At 43.0% G+C, this 22,604-nt stretch overlaps 1 protein-coding gene across 3 annotated transcripts in view; it reads right to left on the bottom strand.

The window, feature by feature from the left end:
- Positions 1 to 20,878, bottom strand: part of AIG1 (androgen induced 1) — a 256,874-nt gene extending 235,996 nt beyond the window's left edge. The window contains exon 1 of one of the 3 annotated variants that reach the window (XM_004452026.4): positions 20,607 to 20,878. In XM_004452026.4, coding sequence (XP_004452083.1) covers positions 20,607 to 20,747 — 141 coding nt within the window. In that variant the 5' untranslated portion in view covers positions 20,748 to 20,878. Of the gene's footprint in view, positions 1 to 14,268; positions 14,406 to 20,606 lie in introns of those variants that run through there. The other 2 variants (XM_004452028.4, XM_058307576.2) reach the window with 2 other exon arrangements.
- Between the last annotated feature and the right edge of the window lie 1,726 nt (positions 20,879 to 22,604).

Raw genomic sequence — 22,604 nt, 5'->3', positions numbered from 1 at the left:
AGCGGCTGTGGCTCAACTGATTGGGCTCCTGCCTACCATATGGGAGGCCCTGGGTTTGTATCCCGGGGCCTCCTTGTGCAGGCAGGCTTGCCCACACGCCGTGGAGAGCTGGCGAAGCAAAACGATGCAACAAAGGGAGGCAAGCAGACCAGAAGAATGTGCAGCGAATGGACAGGGAGAGCAGACAGCAAGCAAGCTGGAAGGGCGGGGGGGGGGGGGGGGGGGGGAGAGGGGAGATAAATTTTAAAAAACAACAAAAAATTAAAAAAAATAAATCTTTAAAAAAATAAAAAATAAACACCCATATGAAGAAATAGGCAGTCATCAAAAATTATGGGTGAATCCATAAAGGCATGGGGAAAAGTTTATAAAATATTTTAAGCGGGAGGAAAACAGGTATTAAGACCACACGTGGGAGAATAGAAAGAGTTCAAGCGGTTGAGCATGTGTTTCCCATGTACAAGGTCCAAGGTTTAATTACTGGTACCACCTTAAAACAAACAAAGAAACAACCATATGTGGTGACTTCCAGTTCCAGCCAAGATGGAGTGAGGTGACCACAGGCTATCATTCCAACTGAATCCAAATTAAAACACTGAGCAGAATGTAAAAAGCAACTACCTGAGGACTTTAAGAAGTAAACAGTGGAGGGTGGATTGGAAATGAGAAGGGAAATTGGAATAAGGACGATAATGGGGTGAAGAACATGGCTTTTTTAGCACACCAATTTAATTGATACATATTAATAAAGCATAAATCCATCCAAAGCGTTCAATCAATGGTATACATTGTAATCACACAGTTGTGCATTCATCACTTCAATCCCCCTTCAAGCACTTCCATTACTACAATATTAATAATAATAAACAGAAAACAAACAAAGCCCATCACCTCTCAATCTCTGCTTTCCCTGCTTGCATAGCTGCTATTCATTTTCCTTCCCTCTACTATATTTGCATCTATATTTTGTAAAAACTATCTTCGATATGCAATATCATCCATATTCGTGTTTTGTATGAGGTTTTACTACCTTATACAGTCCCATGTGACAGTTTTTAGCTTTTCCTCTAGAAATATACACAACCCTGGGTTTTCCTGTTCTACCACTGTCATACCCATATAAAAGCTCTGCTAGTTACAAACACCGTGATGAGCTTTCCCCAGGACACGGCTTATGAGTCCCCTTTATTCCCAGAGTTGACCTGCGGGCAGGCTGGACGCTGGAACTGTGCACCAGGCACAAACGGCAAAAACTCCAGGAGAAACTGCCCTTTCCAGCCAGAGCACTGGAAAAAGGGGCGCCGGGTACTGGAGATTGGGAGGGGATCCATTTCTTTCCCTTTCTCTTTTTCCTTCCTCCAATCCTAGCGCAGCTATTGAGCTGCACTAATGGCAGCACAGGATTCAAAAACCCCAAGAAAAGCCCACCTCTCTAGCCAGAGAACTCAGAAAAAAGGAGCCTGTTCGGTGGTGAGTAGGGGAAATGCGGTTTTTTCCCTCTTTTCTTTTGCTGCCTTGCTGGGAAGAAGACTCCAGCTGTGGGCAAGTCCCTGACAAGCTGGGAGGCCACTATTCAGAGAGAAGGCCGTCATTCTGGCTGGGAGAAACAAGAAAGGAGGCATCTGAGTGGAGCAAGTGGGAGAAATCACGGTGAGAAGAGAGCTAGGAGAGGGAGCCCCTCCTGTGCATGAACCAACGCAGGCCCTGGCCCGCACACAGCGGACCCAGAGAAGCACAGTGGGGTCTCCAAGCCCCGAACACCCTCCAAACCCGCGCTCAGTGCCAGACCAGATGCTGGGTGCTGAAGTTCCAGTCGACCCAAAGTGCACAGCCAAACCTTGGAAATTTCAACGGGCATCAGAAGCACTGCGAGATAAAACATGAAGTTTGACTCCACCAGGCTGACCGCTGGCTAAAACAAACAAATATGAACATCAACGTTCTTCCAAGGACTTAACAGCAGCCAGAATCTCACAACAAAAGAGTCGAAATATTCTGGGTAAAATCCAAAATCACATGCTATACAAAGATCCAGGAAAATATGACTAATAGTCAAGGAAAGAAACAATCAACAGATGCTAATTCCAGGATGGCCCAGATGTTGGAATTATCAGAGAGATTTTAGAGCAGCTGCTACAAACATGCTCCATAAGGTAAAGGTGAAAACTGCTGTAAGTAATGAGACAGAATTTTCATCAGAAAAATATAAATTATAAAAAGGTTCCATTTAGAAATCTGAGAATTCAAACATACAATGTCTGAACTTAAAAATTTCACTGGATGCACTCAACAGCAAAATGCAGATGACAAAGGAAAGAATTGGTAAATTTGAAAAGAGAGGAATAGAAATCATGCCATCTGAGGAACAAAGAAGGAGAAAAAAGACAAAAAACTAAAAAAAAGGTAACAAGTCCTCAGCAACCGGTAGAACAATAATTCAATGCCCTGACATCCAGATCAATTAAGACCAAGAAGAGAAAAAAGAAATGTGTGCAGAAAGAATATTTGAAGAACTAAAGCTGGAAAATGTCTCAAACTGAGTGAAAGACATAAGACCGAAGATCGGCAAACGCTATCAAGACACACTTAGAACATCTATGACGAAGCATATCATAATTTGATTGCTGAAACCCAGATAAAGAAAAAATCTTAATGGCAGCCACAGCAAAGCAGCACATCGGATTCAAGGGTCCAAGGGCTTGAAAGAGTGCAGATTTCTTATCAGAAATCATGGAGGCCAAAAGACAGTAGCACAACATCTTTAAAGTGACGAAAAAAAAGAACCATTAGCCAGAATTTTATATTCAACAAAAATATCCTTCAGGATGAAAAAAACAAAACAAAACAAAACAGAAACAACCTAAGAGAACTTGCTTTCGGGAGGCCTGATCTAAAAGAAATGATAAAGTAAGTTCCACATGTCAAAGGAAATTAATTCCAGAGGTAAACATGGATGGAAGGAGTCAATGAAGAACAACAGAAATGAGACAATCTGGGTAAGTATAATAAACTACTTTATTCCAGTAAGTTCTCTAAAATATATTTGACCATTGAAAGCAAAAATTATAACATTGTCATGGGGTTTTCGAGTTATGTAAATGAAATAAATAGGACAGTTATCAGATTAAGTGGGAAGGTAAAATTACAAGGCTTGCATGTTTTAATTGAAGTGGTAAAAAGTTAACTCTAAGTAGACTGTGCAGTTATTTGTATATGTGCTAATCCCTAGAACTAAAATAGTCATACAGAATGATATAGGCAAAGAGCCAAGAGATAAATCAAAATAAAATACTAAACATTTACAAATAATTCAAAAGAAATTAGGAAATGGGGAAGAGAGTAGCAAGAAAAGTGGGACAAAAGAAAACAATAAAATGGTAGACCTGAATCCAACCATATAAATAATTATATTAAATAATTATTTAAGAGATAGTTCTAGGGAAACGGACTTGGCCCAGTGGTTAGGGTGTCCGTCTACCACATGGGAGGTCCGCGGTTCAAACCCCGGGCCTCCTTCACCCGTGTGGAGCTGGCCCATGTGCAGGGCTGATGCGCGCAAGGAGTGCCCTGCCATGCAGGGGTGTCCCCCATGTAGGGGAGCCCCACGCGCAAGGAGTTCGCCCGTAAGGAGAGCCGCCCAGTGCGAAAGAAAGTGCAGCCTGCCCAGGAATGGCGCCGCACACACTTCCCGTGCCGCTGACAACAGAAGCAGACAAAGAAACAAGACGCAGCAAATAAACACAGAGAACAGACAACCGGGGGGGGGGGGGGGGGGAATTAAATAAAAAAATAAATCTTAAAAAAAAAAGAAGAGATAGTTCTATTAGATTACATTTTTAAAAAATTATTATTCATCTATATGTTGCCCACACGATACTTACCTTGAATATATGGAACTAAATAAGTTAAAAGGATGGAGAAGCTATACCAGGCAAACACTAATCATAAGAATGCTGTAGGGGTTATATTAATACCAGGAAAAGTAGACTTCAGAACAGTCCTAGATCTTGAATTCAATTACATTGAATATGTGATTGAAAAATTCCCAAAAAAGAAGCTTTTAAGTCAGATAATTTTGTTGGTAAATTCAACCAAGCAAAGATATATACTACCAATTCTACACAATCTCTTTCAGAAAACTGAAGAGGGAAAAATACTTAGTTCATTTTATGCAGCCAGCAGTATACTGACAGCAATGTCAGAGAAAGACAGGAAAGAAAAAAAAATACTATAGTCCAATATCGCTCGTGAACAGAGGCAAAAATCTCAGCAAACTATTAACAAATCAAATTCAGAGATATATAAAAAGGATAAGATAATCACATAAAAGTGAAGTCTACCCCAGGAATGCAAGAATGGTTCAACATTCAAATATTAATCAATGTGATTCATCATATTAACAGAAAAATATTAAGAAAAAAATATAAGCATATTAATAAATGTAGAAAATGCATCTAACAAAATTCAATATCTCTTCATAATATTAAAAATAAAATTCTCTCAGCAAACTAGGAATAAATGGAAACTTGCTCAAACTGCTTAAGGGCATCTCAAAGAAGAAAAAGAAACTAACAGCCTTAACTGCAAAAGATGGACTGTTTTCTCCATAAGGTAGGAACAAGGCAAGGATATCCACTCTCCTCACTTCTATGCAATATAAACTAAAGTCATTGTGATGAGGCAAGAAAAAGAAATAAAAGGTACACAAAGGAATTTTATTCAGCATCAAAAATTCTCAAAGCTTAACCGTAAGAAAACCAATTCCCAATATTTAAAACCATGCAAGATAATTTCAATGGATTAGAGGACAAAAGGTCTTCAGAGGCTGATCCTCTCTAGAAATACAGAAAATGGGAAAAAAAAAGTCAGAATCAACCTTATCAGAACCTTTAAAGATAGTCAAAGGTTTATAAAAACCAAGAGGATGCTTAACCAAGAGAAAGGTGACCTCAATTGGGTAGAACAGTTTTGGGGCATTTAAACTTAGCCATGCCCACTCACCTCCCTGCATATCAGTGATCTAAAAGGCAGCAGCCCATGTTCCTGGTGTGGCTACCTGGTTCAAAAGGAAGCAGAGTACGGGACCTGTGGTTGGCACTGGGGTTTAGTGTATACTCAGGGGACCTGAATCTTTGGACTGTCCACATGATAGCCAGGCCCTGGGCCTCAACAGACTTGCAACTCCTAACCGTCTGGTTTATTGGACTTACCCTGGCCAGCTAACAGGAGGTGAAGAAGGTCAACCACCACACCAGGGAGCCAAGAGTGCCTACAACTGAAAGCAGGAGAATTGTATCCATCATCCAAGTGGAATCTAAGCACCCTCATGATACAGAGGTGGAGTGGACATAGCCATCCCAGGGTCCACAGGGTGGAGGATTAGAGTATGGATTAGAGTGGACTTACTGATATTCTATTCTGGAACTATTGTGATTACTAATGGAAGTAAATATAGCATTGAGATGGAGAAAGTGGCTATGGTAGCTGCTGAGGGTGGGGAGTGGGAAGAAGAGATGCATGTGGGGGCATTTTCAGGACTTGGAGATGTCCTGAGTGGTACTGTAGGGACAGTTACTGTACATTGTATGTCCTTCTATGGCCCACTGGGTAGACTGGGGGAGAGTGTAAACTATAATGTGGACCATTTGACCATGTGGTGCAGCAGTGCTCAGAGATGTATTCACCAAGTGCAATGAATGTCCCATGATGATGGAGGAGGTTGTTTTTATGGGAAGAGTGGGGTGAGGGGGGTGGGAAGGTACATGGGGACCTCATATTTTTTGAATGTAACATTAAAAAAAAAAAAGACAAAGAAATTAAAAAAAAAAAAAGAAGGGAAGCAGAGTGGACATGTTTCCAAAGATACAAATTTGTCTCTTGGTTTCCCAGGAGGACTTGTGCGAGGGACTTCCATTTGTTTTTCCTAGTTTGGAACTCTTATCAGGGCAGAGCAGTTATGTGGAAGACATTCCCTAAAAGCAGTGAAAGACAAATGAACAACCTGCTGCCACCTGGGGCAAAAAAAAAAATAACAGAAGAAGTAACCTTCTTCTTCTCAAGGCTTCTTCTGATCTCAGCTGTAGGCTGGCATAGGGTTCGTCTCTCTTCCCAGGGCTTTAGCTGTTTGAGCCTTCTCCTTTCTATCACATGGCAGGACCGAAATGACCAAGTTCCCTTTTCTTCCATATCTTCTTCTGTGTCTTCTGTGTGTTTCTGTATAAGTGTCCATTTACACAGCCCACCAAGGGGTATGGGGACTCAACCATGAGTTACATCCTACTGATGGGGTAGAATCAAAGCCCTAATCTTAACATAATTTAATCAAAGACATCTCCGCTGAGTTTAATAAACTCAAAGGGGATCATGCCAAGAGAAACAGAACAGTTTACAAAATAATTTCTTTTTTTGGAATTCATAAATAATCTCAAACTGCCCTACAAAGAAATAGGATGTATGACCAATTCACAGGAAAGAAAAAAATTAAAAGTAACTAACCTGGGAAGCAGCTGTGGTTCAATCAGTTGGGCTCCCGTCTACCACATGGGAGGCCCTGGGTTCATGTCCCAGGGCCTCCTTGTGAAGGCAGTCTCACCCACAAGCACTGCGGAGTGCCGCCCGGCCTGCAAAGCGCCACGGAGAGCCGCCCAATCACAAGTGCCATGGAGAGCTGACTCAGCAAAGTGATGCAACAAAAAGGGAGACAAGCAAAAATACAGAAGAGCATGCAGCAAATGGACCCAGAGAACAGACAACAAGCAAGCAGCAAGAGGAGGGAATAAATAAAATAAATACAGACACGGAAGAGTGCACAGCGAATGGACACAGAGAGCAGACAGCAAGCAAAAAAAAAAGTCACAAAGGGGGGTGGATGTTTAAAACTGGATGTTTAAAAAAAAAAAAGTAAGTGACCTGTGGACTCACAGATAATGACTTACTGGACAAAGACATTAAATAAACTCTCTTAAATATGCTCAAAGAGCTAAAGAAAACCATGGCCAGAGACTAAAGGAAAACAGGAGAATGATGTCTCAATAAATGGATAAAATCAATAAAGAGAAAGAACTTATTTTAAAAATGAACAAAATAAAATGTAGAGAGGTAAAAAATAAAATGTAATGAAAAATTAACTAGCAGGGTTCATAAGTAGATTTGAGAAGAAAGAAGAAAGAAAAGCAAACTTGGAGATAGGTCAAATGAAATTAATCCAGTCTGAGGGGCAAAAATAGAATTAAGAAAAGTGAACATAGCTTAAGCATATATGCAGATCTGTAATGGGATTCCCAGGAGAGGGAGGACAGAGAAAGGGGCAGAAAAAATATTTGAAGAAATAATGGCTACAAACTTGTTAAAAGACATGAATCTACACATCCAAGAAACTCAATGAACTCCTAACAGGTTAAACTCAAAGGCTCCAAACTGAAGTACATTAATATCAATGTGTCAAAAGTCAAAGATAAAGAGAGAATCTCAGAAACCAAGAGAGAAAGAGAAGTGACAAACAAGGGATTCCAAATAAGATTAGCAGGCTATTGTCACCAGAAACCATGGAGACCAGAAAGCAGTAGGATGACATACTAAAAGTGCAGAAAGAAAAAAATTCAATAAAGAATTCTATAACGTGCAAAATTATCATCCAAGAATAAAGGAAAAATTTAAACATTACTAGAGAAATAAAAGCTAAGGTAATCCATTACTTGTAGGCCTGATCTACAATAAATGCTGAAGGGAATCCTTCAGGTAGAAATGAAAGGACAATAGACAGTAACATAAAACCATATGAAGAACTAAAGAACATTAGTACAGGTAGTTTCATAAGTAAATGTAAAATCAAATATTTTTGTATTTGTGACTTACATATCCTCATTTTTTCCCTAAAAGACTTAAAAGATAAATGCATAGAATAATTTTTATAAATCTATGTTAATGGACACCTTTGTAAAAAGATATAATTAGTGACAATAAGAATATAAAGGGAAAGGGATGGAGATGTGCATGAGCAGAGTTTTTATATAAATTCTACTGAAACTTTTGGTATGTATTCAAACTGGGTTGTTACAAGTTTAAGTTGCTAGTTGTAAATTTCAAGTAAATAACACATACATAAAGAAAAGGAAATGAGAAGGTACTCAAAATGGTACACTACAAAAAAAACAAGCACAAAAGAAGGCAACAATAAAGGAATTAAGGAATAAAAATTATATTACATACGGAAACTAAGTAGCAAAATATCAGAATTAATCTCTTCCTTATCACTAGCTGCATTAAATGTACATGGATTAAACTCTTCAATTAAAAGGCAGAGATTAGCTGAATGGATTGGGGGAAAAAACATGATCCATCTATAGTCTGTTTATAAGGACTCACTTTAGATCCAAAGACACAAAGAAGATGAAGGTAAAAGGATGGAAAAAGTTACTCCTTGCAGATAGTTGCCAAAGAGAGCTGGGGTGGCTATAAAAATACCAGGGGAAAAAGACAGACATTAGGTCAAGGTTTTATAATAGGCAACGAAGGATATTATATATTGTTAAAAGTGTCAATTCACAAATAAGTTATAATAATTATAAAAATATACACACCTAACAACAGTCACCAAAATACATAAAGCATAATCTGATAGAATTGAAGGGAAAAATAGACAGTTCTACAATAATACTTGGAAACTTCAATAGTCCACTTTAAACAATGGATAGAACAACTAGACAGAAGATCAATAAGGAAAGAGAAGAATTGAAAATCACTATAAACCAGAATGACCTGCACACATAAAGTGAACACTCTACCCAACAACAGCAGAATATATATTTCTCTCAAGGATACATAGAACGTTCACCAGGATAAACCATATATTAAGACATAAAACATGCCTCAATAAATTTAAGAATAATTAAATCATAAAAGGAATCTTCCTTGATCACAATGGAATGAAACTAGTCATCAATAAAAGAAGGAAAAACAGAAAATTCAGGAATATGTGGAAATTAAGCCCACTCTTAAACAACCAATGAGTCAGAGAAGAAATCACATGGGGAATTTAAAAATACTTTTAAGACAAAGGAAAATAAAATCATAGCATATGAAAACTTACAGGATGTAGTGAAATCAATATTCAGAGGAAAATTTATATTTACAAATACATAAGAAAGAAGAAAGACCTCAGATCAATAAACTAAATTCACAACTTGAGGAATTAGAAAAAGAAGAGCAAACTAAACTTAAACTTAGCAGAAGCAGGGAAAAATAAAGATTAGAGTGCAGATAAATGAAGTAGAGAAGAGAAAATTTACAGTAAAAATAAAATTAAAAGTTGGCTCTTTGAAATGACAAAATTTACAAACTTTTAGGTAGATGAAGGAAAAGAGAATACACACATTTTTAAAAAATAATAAAAATGAAAGTGGGCAGATTACTACTAACCTTGCAGAAATAAAAAGGATTATAAAATAATACTATGAACGACTGTACGCCAACAAATCAGAAAACCTAAATGAAATGGACAAATTCCCCAAAACATACAATCTACTAAAACTCATGGAAGAAGAAATAGAAAATCTGAATAGTCCTATAACAAGTGAAGAGATTGAATCAGTAATCAAAAACCTGCCAAAAAAGCAAAGATCAGGACCAGATAACCTCACTGATAAATTCTTTCAGGACCAGAGATCAGGACTAGCTGGCTTTACTGGAAATACTTTCAAGCCCATTCCAAAGACATTACAAGGAAAGAAAACTACAGACCAATATTCTTTATGAATATAAATGCAAAAATCCTCAACAAAATACTAACCAAATGAATCCAGAAGCATATTAAAAGAATTATATCATGGCCAAGTGTGATTTATTCCAGAAATGCAAGCATGGTAAAACTACCAGTGTAATACACTGCATTAATCATTTGAAGGGGGAAAAGCCAAGGCATGACCATTTCAATTGATGCAGAGAAAGTATCTGACAAAATCCAATACCTATTCTTGATAAAAACACTCTACAAACTAGAAACGGAAGGGAGCTCCCTCAAAAGATATAGGGCATATATGAAGTATCCACAGCTAACATCATGCTCAATGATGAAAGACTGAAATATTTCCCTGAAGATGAGTAACAAGACAAGGGTGCCTACTTTTACCAGTTCAATTCAACATTATGCTTGAAATTCTAGTCAGAATATTTAGGCAAGAAAAAAAATATATAATATCCAAATTGAAAAGGAAGAATTTAAAAAAATCTCTATTCAGTGGTAACATGATCTTTTATATAGAAAATCCTAAAAACATCCACAAAAAATATGCTGGAGTTAAAAAACAAAGTCAGCAGTTTCAGGATACAAGATCAATAAGCAAAAATAAGTTTTATTTCTATACATTAGCAATGAACAACCCAAAAGGAAACTAAGAAAGCAGTTTCATTTACAATAGCATCAAAAAGAATAAAACACCTAGAAGCAGGTTTAACCAAGTCAGTGAAAAACCTGACATTGAAAACTACAAAACATTGCTGAAAGAAATTAAAAAGACCTAAATAAATGAAGAGACATCCTGTATTCATAGGTTATGACTTAATATTGTTAAGATGGCAATATTTCCTGAAGCAATCTACAGGTTCAATGTAATCCCTATCAAAATGCCAATGCCTCCCTCATTTTTCTCAGAAACTGAAAAATCATTCCTTAAATTTATATAGAATGTTAAGGGACTTCAAAAATCCAAAGCTATCTTGAAAAGAAGAACAAATTTGGAGAACTCATACCTCCCAATTTCAAAACCTATTACAAAGGTACAGCAATCAAAAGAGTATGGTACAGTCATTAGGATAAACACTGGATTAACTGAGTAATTGAGCATGCGGAAATAAACTCATACATCTATACAATTTATTTTCAACAAAGGAGCCAAGTCCATTCAATGGGGGAAAGAACAGTCTCTTTAACAAATAGTGCTCTTACAACTGGACATCCACAGGCAAAGACTGAATTTGAACTTTTACCTCATCTCATTTACAAAAATTAACTGAACATGAATGAAAGACCTAAATTTAAAAGCTAAAACTATAATATTCTTAGAAGAAAACACAGAAGCAAATTTTCATGATCTAGTATTTGGCAATGGTTTATTAAACAGAACACCAGAAGCATAAGCAACAAAAGAAAAAATAAATTCTACTGCATCAAAATAAAAAACTTCTGTGCATCAAGTGAATGAAGGGAATCAACACACAGAATAAGAGAAAATATTTGAAAGTCATAGATCTGATAAGTGTCCAGTATCTAGGATAGATAAAGAACTCTTATAACTCAACAACAAAAAGACAGTCTAATTTAAAAATGGACCAAGGACTTGGATAGACACTTCTCCAAAGAAGGCATACAAATGGTCAACAAATACAGAAATACATGCTCAACATCATTACCTATTAGGGATATGTAAATAAAAGCCACAATGATACCACTTCACATCTACTAAGCATGGATTAATTTTTTTAAAAAATGGAAAATAACAAGTGTTGGCAAGGGTGAAGAGAAATTGGAACCCTCGAACACTGCTGGTAGAAATATCAAATGGTGCAACTGCTGTGGAAAATAAGTTTGGCTGTTCCTCAATAAGTAAATAGAATTACCTTACAACCGAGTGATTCCATTTCTACATATACACCCAAGAGAATTTAAAACAGGTGTTCAAACAAAACTTACACAGGAACATTTATAGTAGGTCTATTTACAGTGGCAAAAAGGTAGAAACAGATGAATGGATAAACGTACAGCTGAAAATTATCCATCTTTACAAAGGAATGAAGTACTGATGCATGCAACAGCATGGACGACCCTTAAAAACATGATGCTAGGTAAAAGAAGTCAGATACAAGAACATATATTGCAAGATTCCATTTATTTGAAATGTCTAGAACAGGCAAATCCATGAAAATAGTGAAAAATATTAGTGATTGCTAGGAGATGGGAAGAGAGGGAATTCAGGAGGGATAGTAAAGGGTTTCCTTTTGGGGTGATAAATGTTCTGGAATTAAACAGTGCCGATGGCTGTACAATAACGCAAATGTATTATTGCAAATGTATAAATGAAGCCACTGAACAATTCACTTTAAAATGATGAATATAAAGTTATGTGAATTTCAGCTCAATAACAAAGCCTACTGATACAAACTTCTGCCATTAAAATAAAGTCAATATTGTTATATAAAAAATGAGAAATATATTTGAACCTCACAAAGAAGATACGTGTGATAAAACAGCACAAGAAAATATGCTCAATATCATTAGTCAAGATGGAAATGGCAATTGAAACCATATGAGATACCATCACACACCAATTAGAATGACTAAAATCAAAGAAAATTTCATAATACCCAAATTATGAGGCTATAGAGCCAAGTGGAATCCTGTACTTTGCTGGTGAGAATGCAAAATGGCACATCCTCCCTGGAGAACAGATTGGTAGTTTCTTATAAAGTTAACCACACACTTACCAAGTGACAAAGCAACCCCATTCCTAGGTAAGTACCCAGGAAAAAATGAAAACTCATCATTATACAAAACCTGTAGGCAAAGGCTTATAGCCGCTTTATTCATCATCTCCCCAAAAGGAAACAATCTGAGTGTATTTCTACTTGTGAATGCGTAAACTAACTGGTACATCCATACCATGGACTAGTAATCAGCCACAAAATAGACAAACCATTGACATACCCAAAAGAAGAGCTGAATCTGAAATATGTTGTGCTACTGAAAAAGCCAGACTCAAATGGTTACATGCTGTATGATACCATTGATAAGACTTTCTAGAAAGAACAAAGCTTATGGGTTAAGGTTCAGGGAAGGGACCAACTACAAAAATGCAGCTTGAGACAGTATTTTTGGGTGATAGAACTGTGTTGTTTTTTAATTATGGTGATGGTTACACAGATTTATGCATTAGTTAAATCATGTAGGACTGCACACCAAAAAGTGAATTGTGGTGAATTAAAAATAAACTTATAGTGAAGCAGGTGTAGCTCAGTGGTTGAACATGTGTTTTGCCTATACAGGGTCCTGGGTTCAATCCCCGATACCTCCTAAAAAAATTATAAAAACCATATGTAGGGGAGCCTATGTAGCTTAGTGTTTGAGCAGCCCCATACCTCTGAAAAAAAAAACAAAAACGAAAAACATATTTATGTATTGAAGTTGTGCTTACATCTAAGTATATATACATGACTGAAAAGACAAACAGTAAAATAGTAACATTTTTATCTGTGAATGCTATTTATATTTCTGTGTAGTTTTTGAATAATTTTATAAAGACTGATTTTTCTAAAATCTGACTCTGTACACACATATAGGCTTACTGTGTGGGAGGGACAGTGTGCATGTGCGTATAAAATTCTGAAATAAATATTATCTTGAGGCACAAAAATGGTAACAGCAAGCCACAAGATGGGAGAAGTCACATGGAATGCATTTTTCCTGTGCTTTTCTGCATTTTATAAATTATTGGCAATGATTATGTATTTCTTTTGAAATCAAATATTTACATAAAAACAGATTACAGGTCTATATATCTGTCGATACGAGGACCCTAGACCATTCTAGAATCCCACGCTCCTAACTTAAGGGACTCTAGAATTAACACACCCCATTTTCTCAGGGCTGGCAATGGTAGGACTGCTGCACTTGCAAACCCAAGGCACTTCTCGGGTAGTCGTGATGAGCCCGTTCCGACCAAGGCCATGGAAGCTCATCCCACACCATGCTCCAGGCCACGGGGAGTGGCTCAGGGTGCCTCATTTCACAGCAAGTCCTCCGGGAGGGGTCCAGGAGGTGGACAGGGGCCCCTGAACTGTCCGTCCGCAAGCCGCACAACACTGCGTGCTGCTAAGGAATCCTAAGCAGTCAGACTTTTCCAGGCAGGCTTGGGTCACAGGAACATCTGATTCAACAAGGAAAACTGGAGTACTATTCACGCTTCCCCAGAAACCCAACATTTCAGGGAACACACAGGAAAAAACGACAGCCCTAAAGCACACCTACCAATTCTGCTAAATGTTATACCAGACACGGGGGACGGGGACGGGCAAGGATGTGACCTTAACAGTGGCCAGATGAATTTCTGTAATTCACTAACACGCGCAGCTAGGAAAGGGAGGAGGGATTATTTTATTAGTTATTTCCCCCACTCTGACAAAACCAGGACGCTGTTTAATTTTGATCCAAAAGAAACACTTTAAAAGAAGATAAGGATGATAAGAGGACTTGGCCCAGTGGTTAGGGCATTCGCTTACCACATGGGAGGTCCGCGGTTCAAACCCCGAGCCTCCTTGACCCGTGTGGAGCTGGCCCATGCACAGTGCTGATGCGCACGAGGAGTGCCCTGCCACGCAGGGGTGTCCCCCGCATAGGGGAGACCCACGTGAAAGGAGTGCGCCCCGTAAGGAGAGCCGCCCAGCACGAAAGAAAGTGCAGCCTGCCCAGGAATGGTGCTGCACACACGGAGAGCTGACACAACAAGATGACGCAACAAAAAGAAACACAGATTCCCGTGCCGCTGACAACAACAGAAAGGGACAAAGACGATGCAGCAAATAGACAGAGAACAGACAACCGGGGTGGGGGGAAAAGAGAGAGAAATAAACAAATCTTTAAAAAAAAAAAGATAAAGAGCTTTATGCAAAGCACTATACTTCCAATTTTTCCACCAGTTTAAGATATAAAATTATTTAGTCCTCCAATTTTATGTGTATCTTTTAAGGTGAAGACTGATTCCACTGCAGAAAAAAAATTGCAGTTTCACCCTGTTTGTATAATATCCAAAAAGAACAACGACCACCCCCCTAATTTTGCTGAGTACTCGATGACTTCTGGCCTTTGCATGGCCGGCGGCAGTATTGGCCGACAAAACTAAGTACCATAGTTGCATAACGATGCAGAAGCTCTTCTCAAGACTTTTCCTATTTAAAGTTAAGCCATGAAACAGACTCGGGTATATATTTTACTAGCAGCATATAAGTAAGTATAAGGAAAACTCAGATGCACATTTAATGTACTTACACAGCTTATTCTACCTCTTACATTTTTTTTAAACGTTAGAACTCTCAGCCTGTTGAAAAGCGAAATACATATCCTCCATGTGTACCTGGCCATTTCCTGATCTTTGAGCCCCCTAAGCTTTCCCACTTCTGAGCTCTAATTTTGTCCCTTCCATGGTTTTCTTAAAACTTCTTTTGAAATATGGATTTAGAGAGCAAAAACAAAGTACCTAGATTATTGTGGTAGTTGGAATTACAGGCCCCAATGTACACACGTTCTTTCCTATGGAGTGACCCTGTCGTAAACAGGGTCTCCTGCAGGCGTTAGTTTTAGTTAAGGCCCCATCGAATGAGGGTGGGCCTTAACCCACATGGCCAGAGGCCTTCAAGCTAGACGAAAGAGGAGGTCAGCGGAAGGAGGGACGAGAGGACGTCGCCACGGGCCGGGAGAGCCAAGGCCTCCCTGACCAGCAGCAGCCAGAACGCGCCGGTCTGCGGGAGAAAGCAAGCCTTGCCCATACCTGGGTGCTGGACCTCTGGCCTCTGAAGCAGGTGCCACTCGGGCATGCTGTTTACACCAGTCCCCTGGGTGACGACAGCAGGCCAGGCCAACTAAGACGGTTCTACTGCCTACGACCTCGACAAAAATGCCCTCACCCGGTCGAGAAGACATACCCCTGACCTTCATAAATCCTGACACAAGAAACGTCCTCTTTAAGGGTATTTTCATACATCCTGCTAAAAGCCCATCTGGGCATTATTTCCTACACTAACTACCCAGTCCTCCTTATGAGGATCAGAGTGATAAACAACCTTTAAAAGTCAGTGCCTGGGAAAAAACCGTACCTTCCCTGACAAGCCACCAAGCTTCCTTCATTCCAGCACAAGGAATGTGCAATCAAAAGGTGCATGCTTCCCAGCCTCCTTAGGGGAAGGCCAGGGAAATTTGTTTCTCTGTTGCAATAGCTAGCCCCTCCCTGGTACTGAGTACATGTTTCTTTCTCACTTTTAGTTTAAATGTTTCATTTTTATAGCAGGTTTTTAAGTATGACTCAACACATGTTTGAGGGACCTAGACATGCTCTGAAAATAGGTAGAAGACATCGAGCCTGTGTCCTATGAGCGCGTCCACATTAAAGACAAATGAAACCGGCAAGAGCAGATTTCCCAAGCCCAAATGTACGCTGAGCCCAGCACTCGCTGAAATGCAGATTCTGATCCAGAAGGGCTGCGGCTCCCCAGTGGCACCGGCCCTGCTGGTCCAACGACCACGCTTTGAGGAGTTGGAACAACAGCATTCTGCCAACAGAGAACTGCACAGGCAGGAAAGGTGGAAAAACGAGCCTGCCGCGGCCCTGAGGATGAGAGCACGCGCAGGTGAGTGCTGCAAGCAAGAGCAATCCTTAAGACTCAAAAACTCCTAAATCCAACATCAGTATTAATTTAGTTTTTAACAAGTGTCTGGTTCATGTTTTGCAAAGAAGTTGATTCTGACTCATTTGTTAAATCTTCTACCATACACATCTGAAAACAGTCCTGGTTTATTTTTTTAAAATCCATATTACATTGAAATGTTTGGTGAAGAGACAGAACAAGAAAAAAATACTCATTAAAATTTTGGAAAGAGAAAGTTTCCATTTATTCAAACATTCACGAAATACCTGTTATATTCCAGGCTCTAACTGAACATCTCCAAATAGTCACCTTTTCCCTTCAAGTTACTATGTGGGTTTCATTTTGATGCTTCGTTTTTGTTCATTTTTATTATGTCACTTGGGGAATTATCCTTTTGTTAGTGAAAATTCATCAGCTGTAATACTGGTATGCTTGCATATCAGTTAGTTCAGGGTTTCCTTCTTTCCCACTTATTTCAAGTTGAGAGTCTCCCTTCCCTTGCCCTGGCATGTTACCTAATACTAGTGTTCCTTCGTGAAATATTTCATGGCAAAGAAAAGACCTAGTTTTTCCAGTGCTGTTCAGTTTTGTAGATGTTTGTCTTGCCCACTGTATGTATGGATCTCTCCACTTACCTTCGTGGATAAGTCAGAAAAAGCCTGTGCCTTGGTTAAAGCTAAAATTAACCAGTTGACTAACCTACATAAAAGACTAGCTGGATATTAGCATGTATTTCACATAAATACAACAGTTCAATGCTTTGCACTTTAGGCCGGAGGCTTTCAAGCAAAGTATATTATTTTCTCTTGCTGCGGTAACACATCTATGATTCTGCAGGTCAAAAGTCAGAACGGGACCCGCAGGCTCCAGCCAAGGTGGGCGGTGTGAGTTCCTCCTGGAGGCTCCCTGCCCTTCTTTTCCTTCCAGGTTCCAGGAGCTGCTCCCTCCCTCCCTCCACCTTCCCAGCCAGCCGCCTCCTGTCCCTGCACCCTTCTTCACAGCCCACCCACGCCCACTGCGCCTTCTTTGGCCTCCCTCTTCCACCTGAAAGGACCTTGTGATTCCTTTGGGCCCACCAGATAATCCGTTATCATCTCCCCATTTTAAGGCCATCTGGCTAGCAACCTTTTTCCTCTTGCCGCGTCACAGAGCATATTCACAAGTTCCGGGCAGTGGCGGGTGGGCATCTCTGGGGTCAGTGCTCTGCTCACCATGCCGAGGCAGTGCCCCACTTCCACCTACTGACCAAGTTTTCCTGAAGTACACTAGCTCTCCTGCAGTTTTCCAACACTAGGAAAAGAGGCTGTTGGGGGAATGAGCAGTTTCAGCTTTTGACCACTGGCCCTGGCTCTCCTGGGATGGCTCTCCCACCCACAGGGATGTGGTCAAGTTGGAATAGCTGCACCAAGCCATCCGAGCCAGGGCACGTGAGGCCTGGGGTCTGCACGTGAATCTGCTCAGCTGACAGCGTGGAACGTGGAATCCAGGAGACAATCCCTGTCCGCCAGAAAGAGGGCCTTCTCCTTAAAACGCTGAGAAGCAAAACCTTCTTCCAAGATCGCTCTGGTGAGTTTAGTGCTGTCCAAGGCACTGGGTGATAAAGTTTATTCAGCTTTTTTTAAAAACACACAAAAAGTGAAAGGTTAAATGGGAAAATTATAGCAGCTTAATCTTTTCATCACTAGGATCGGGAGGTTGGGTGTTTTTACAGCTGCTTAAGCGCTAAGGACGCTAAATCTCTAAAAATAAGAAGAACAACACTTTGCAGGAACGCTCTTGTGTTTTAGACAGACTTCATCACAGGATACTCTCCGTTAAAGATGGGAAATTCTTAAAGATAATCATATTTCAGTAGAAGCCTTGGAGAATTAACAAGTTTGAACGATTGATCGAGGGCCCAATACAAGCTGAATCTAAATACGAGGCAAACCCAAAGTTTCACGTTTGGTGTCCAGCCTGAATTCCGGGTAGAGAAGAAGCCTGCTGACGGTGACTGGCCTTACGTAAGCCTGGCCTGTCCAACTGTCTAACGCTGCAATCTAAGCGCTGTGCCTCTCCTACGAAGGCAAAGGGCACATCGTTTGTGGATTTTAAACACCGGGAGCCATGCCAACGTGACAGCTGGCCTCCATCTCAGGTGACAGCCTCCACCTCTACCCTCACCTGCTGACCCCGCCCCCCCAACAGCACCTAATGCCAGGGGCCTCTGAGCACCTGGTGGTGCCAAGGCCCGGGGAGAGCTGCCCCTCGTTCTTGCTCGGCTCCTTGGCCACTCTGGAATAAGCCAGCTCTTCAGGAAGACTGACCGAGCAAGGGGCCCGGGCCACGGCCCCAGAGGGGTTTGTTTTGCTCACCTAGCCCCTAAAGGGATTCTGAAAACCTATGCGCATGTTTTCAAACCAAGATCTAAACATCTTGAACATGTTCAAACCCTTGCAAAGGGACCTTGTCCCTGGCACTCTGTTTGCCCCACACTTGCTTTGCCGCATCCTTTAAGCACTCCGGGGAGGCGGGCCCAGCTCACTCAGTCCATGGAAACTGTCTGTCATGTGACCTGATTGGCAGAGCCATCCTCATGGACAAGCCAGTCAACCAATGAGACTTTTCTGTGAAAACAAGTCTGAATTTTACCCAGATCTCTGCATCTGGGACAGCCGTCCATCTCCTGGTGGTTAAAGGAGGGAGCAGAAGACAGAGCACACAGGGCTGGGATGAGAGGCATCTGGCATTGCCTGGCATGTCCAGAGGCAGAAGGCTTTCCAGAAAGCGGAAGTGGAGGGAGGATCTGAAAGTGGATACCCTGGGGGCAGAGCACAGTTTGGAGGGTGCCAGGAAATGGAATTAAACTCCTCTCTGGAAACATCTAAGGTGACGCAAAGATAAGGCAGTCTTTCTAAACGAAAGCCTCTGCACCTCTGTGAGGCGTCCTCAGCCTGGGACACATCTTAAGGCAAGGATCAAGTTCTCATCATCAAATGAAGGCCCACAGCTCCAGGTGTTTTCCTTGACGCCCTTGGTATAACCTTGGACAGAGAGTCCTGGTGTTGCAGGGACTGCTTCTCTGTTTTCTTTCGCTGAGCCTTTTGCTTTACCCTCTGCCCAGACTTGGCCATCTTAAGTGTGTGGGGGCCCCACCTGCGCCATCACTGGGCCTTCTGTCATCTTCTGATTCTCTGTAGGGGATCCTTTTAAGGCCAAAGGTCGATAAGCATTAAAAAGAACTACTGTGATTAGTGATGGAAGAGGTTGTGGCACTGATGTGGACAAAGTAGCCGCAGTGGCTGCTGGGGGTAGAGAGAGGGAGGAGGAGATGTGATGTGGGGGCATTTTCGGGACTTGGAGTTGTCCTGGGCGGTATTACAGGGACAGATGCTGGGACACTGTATGTCCTGCCATGGGCCACTGGGTGGACTGGGGGAGAGTGTGAACTACAGTGTAAACCACTGTCCATGTGGTGCAGCAGTGCTCCAGAATGTGTTCACCAAATGCAGTGGATGTCCCACCATGATGAAGGAGGCTGTTGATGTGGGAGGAGTGGGGTGAGGGGGATGGAGGGTATATGGGAACCCCGTATGTTTTTAATGTAACATTTTCTAAAAATTTAAAAAATTTAAAAAAAAAGAAACAAGAGAAACTGCAATTGTCAAGACTATGACCTCATGCCAAGGGAGGTGCCCCTTCCGCAGAGGCCAGCAGCCTTTCACCTGGCAATGGGCCTCCTGGCCATGCACCCTGAGAGTCCCTCCCTGGGGTTTCTGTGGGAAAGGGCATTACAAATTACTGACAAGGAGCAAAAACCGATGCCAAGAAAACAAGTTTACGAGGTGCCTTCTCTCCCTTCTGGGGATTTCGAGCCTTCCGGGTGGAGCTCCAGGTCGCCAGGCAGCACCGGTCCCGCAGCTGATGCCGCCTTGTCCCAGGTGGGTGCCCTGCTAAGCACCGAGGGGGCGAGGCGGGGCGCAGATCCCGTGGCCCCTTGAGAATCTCCCCGCGTCACCTCTGCGCGCAGGGCCGGCCCCCTCCAAAGGCCCACCTGGCCGCGCCCACCAGAGCTGGTCCCGCAGCGCACCTGCGCTGGTTCCGCAGCGCACCTGCGCGGGGCCGAGGCGCGGCCGGGCCTAGGGGTGCACTCCCCACCGCGACAGGTGGGGACCCGAGGAGGGCGGGCGCGCGCACGGGCCGGGCCAGGGAGGCCTTACCAGGTCAATGAAGGTCAGGAACTTCCAGCTGCCGCCGTAGGTCTGGTGCGAGGGCATCTCGATGGCCTTGTAGTTGCACAGCACCGAGCAGTAGGACAGCAGGATGGCGGCGCGCAGCACCTGGCACGGGACGAGCGCCATGACCCCGAGGCCGGCGGCGCGCGGGGACCCAGGCCGCGGGGGGCCGGCGGGTGGCGGGATGGGCGCGCCCCGGGGCCACGGGCCACGCGCGTCCACGGCGGCGACCTGCGCGGGCGGTGGGCGGGCCCGTGCGGCGTGGCGTCAGCCTGCGTCAGCCCCGGCCGGGTCCTGCGCCGCCGGCCTCCCCGGGCCGGCCCTGCGCCCTGCGCCCGGCGCCGGGCGCGGGTGGCGGGGGCTGCGGGGCGCGGGAGCCTGCCAGGCGGAGGGGATCGGCAGCCGGGGGGGCCGGGGCCGAGGCGGTGGAGGGGGGCGCGGGCCTGGGGGTGAGGGACCCTGGGCCGCGGGTGAGGGTGCTCGGGTACGGAGGCGAGCGGGCCAGGGCGAGGGGGCGCGGGCAGGGGCGAGGGGGTGCGGGGGCGCGGGGCTGGGGCTGAGGGGCTCGGGTCCGGGGTTGAAGGGGGCCAGGGCGGGGGGCGCGGGCCGGGGCGAGGAGGCACGCGGCCAGGGGCTCGGGGGCTCGGGTCCGGGTTGAAGGGGGCCAGGGCGGGGGGCGCGGGGCAGTGAGTGACGGGCGCGAGCGGGGCACGGGAGGCCAGGTAGTGCCGGGGAGTTGAAGGGACTGGGCAGTCGGGGGGCCGGGGTTGAAGAGGGCGCGGAGCCTGCCCTGCAGGCGGGGACCCCTGTGTCCCAGCGGGGAACCGGGGTAGAGGTCTTTGGGTAGCGGCTGTGGGCAAGTGGAGCGCACCATGGGTGCGACCCCGCGCCCAGGGCGCCGCCGGGACCCCCCACTGGATCCACCCGCTGGCCCTGCTGTCGGGGGACAGGCCACCGCTTACTTTTCCAAGAAAGGTTTAGAAATCTACCAACTGTACGGCACAGAATGTTCACCTTCCACGAGAGGCTGACAAAAAGTTAAAAAGGAAGCAAAGCAGTGGTTTAATACTCAGCTTTTGGCAGATAAGCTAGCTTTGCCCCTTTGGTTTTTTATTTTTTCCCTGCGCCACATACCAAGGCGGGTGGAAGGAACAGAAGCTGGCCTCTGCAGTGGTTCTGCCAGGCCACGCTGAGATCGTGTCCATCGGGGGACAGCGTTTCGTGGGGGTGGCCCCGAGCCGGCGTTTAATCGTCGCAGCCTGTCAGCCAGCCGAATGCAGGTTCAGATTCCAAAACGACAGCAGAGGTATTTCCTGTGGACCCATTCAAAACAGGTGTCCTCTGCAAATAGTCTGTGAGTCAGATGTGGACCGGGGATCAGGAGAGCAGAACCGCAGGGGAGGAGAGAGCAGCACACTCAAGACTGCTGCCCGGAAGCTTCCAGCCAAACGGTTTGCAAAAACAAGCCACCCCACTCGATTGTTTTACACGGGCATTATTATCCTGCTAATCGCAACCGATGTCACAAAAATCAAGCTAATGCTAAAAAAGTCTGCTAGCATAAAACTACTCCTTGAAGAGTTGTAGTGATTTCTTCATGTAAAAGATGGGTCTATTTTTTTAAATTCTGCCCATACTACATATTCATAAGAATGAAAGTCAAAAACGAAACTAAACCCCCCAAAAAAGTAGATTCATGAAAGGAAGATATATCTTACCAAGACCTTGATAAAGTTTTCTATTTCACATGATGATCTCCATTTGATAGGCCCTTCCTACCTTGCATTTTTAGGATGTCATCAGTAGGACTCTGTCATCTTCATTACAAAGTATAATCATATTCTCATCAGACCATTAAAATTTAGTCTGGGTCTTTATTTTATTGTGGTAAGATATAGAATGTCATATATATACATATCATGTAATATATAACAAAACTTGCCTTTTTAACCATTTTAAGTGTACAATTCAGTGGCATTAATT

The sequence above is a fragment of the Dasypus novemcinctus genome, chromosome 11 (assembly GCF_030445035.2).
Source record: "Dasypus novemcinctus isolate mDasNov1 chromosome 11, mDasNov1.1.hap2, whole genome shotgun sequence".
Classification (NCBI taxonomy): Eukaryota; Metazoa; Chordata; class Mammalia; order Cingulata; family Dasypodidae; genus Dasypus; species Dasypus novemcinctus.
Note: the sequence above shows the minus strand (reverse complement) of the source record. Positions and strands in the feature narration are given on the sequence as shown.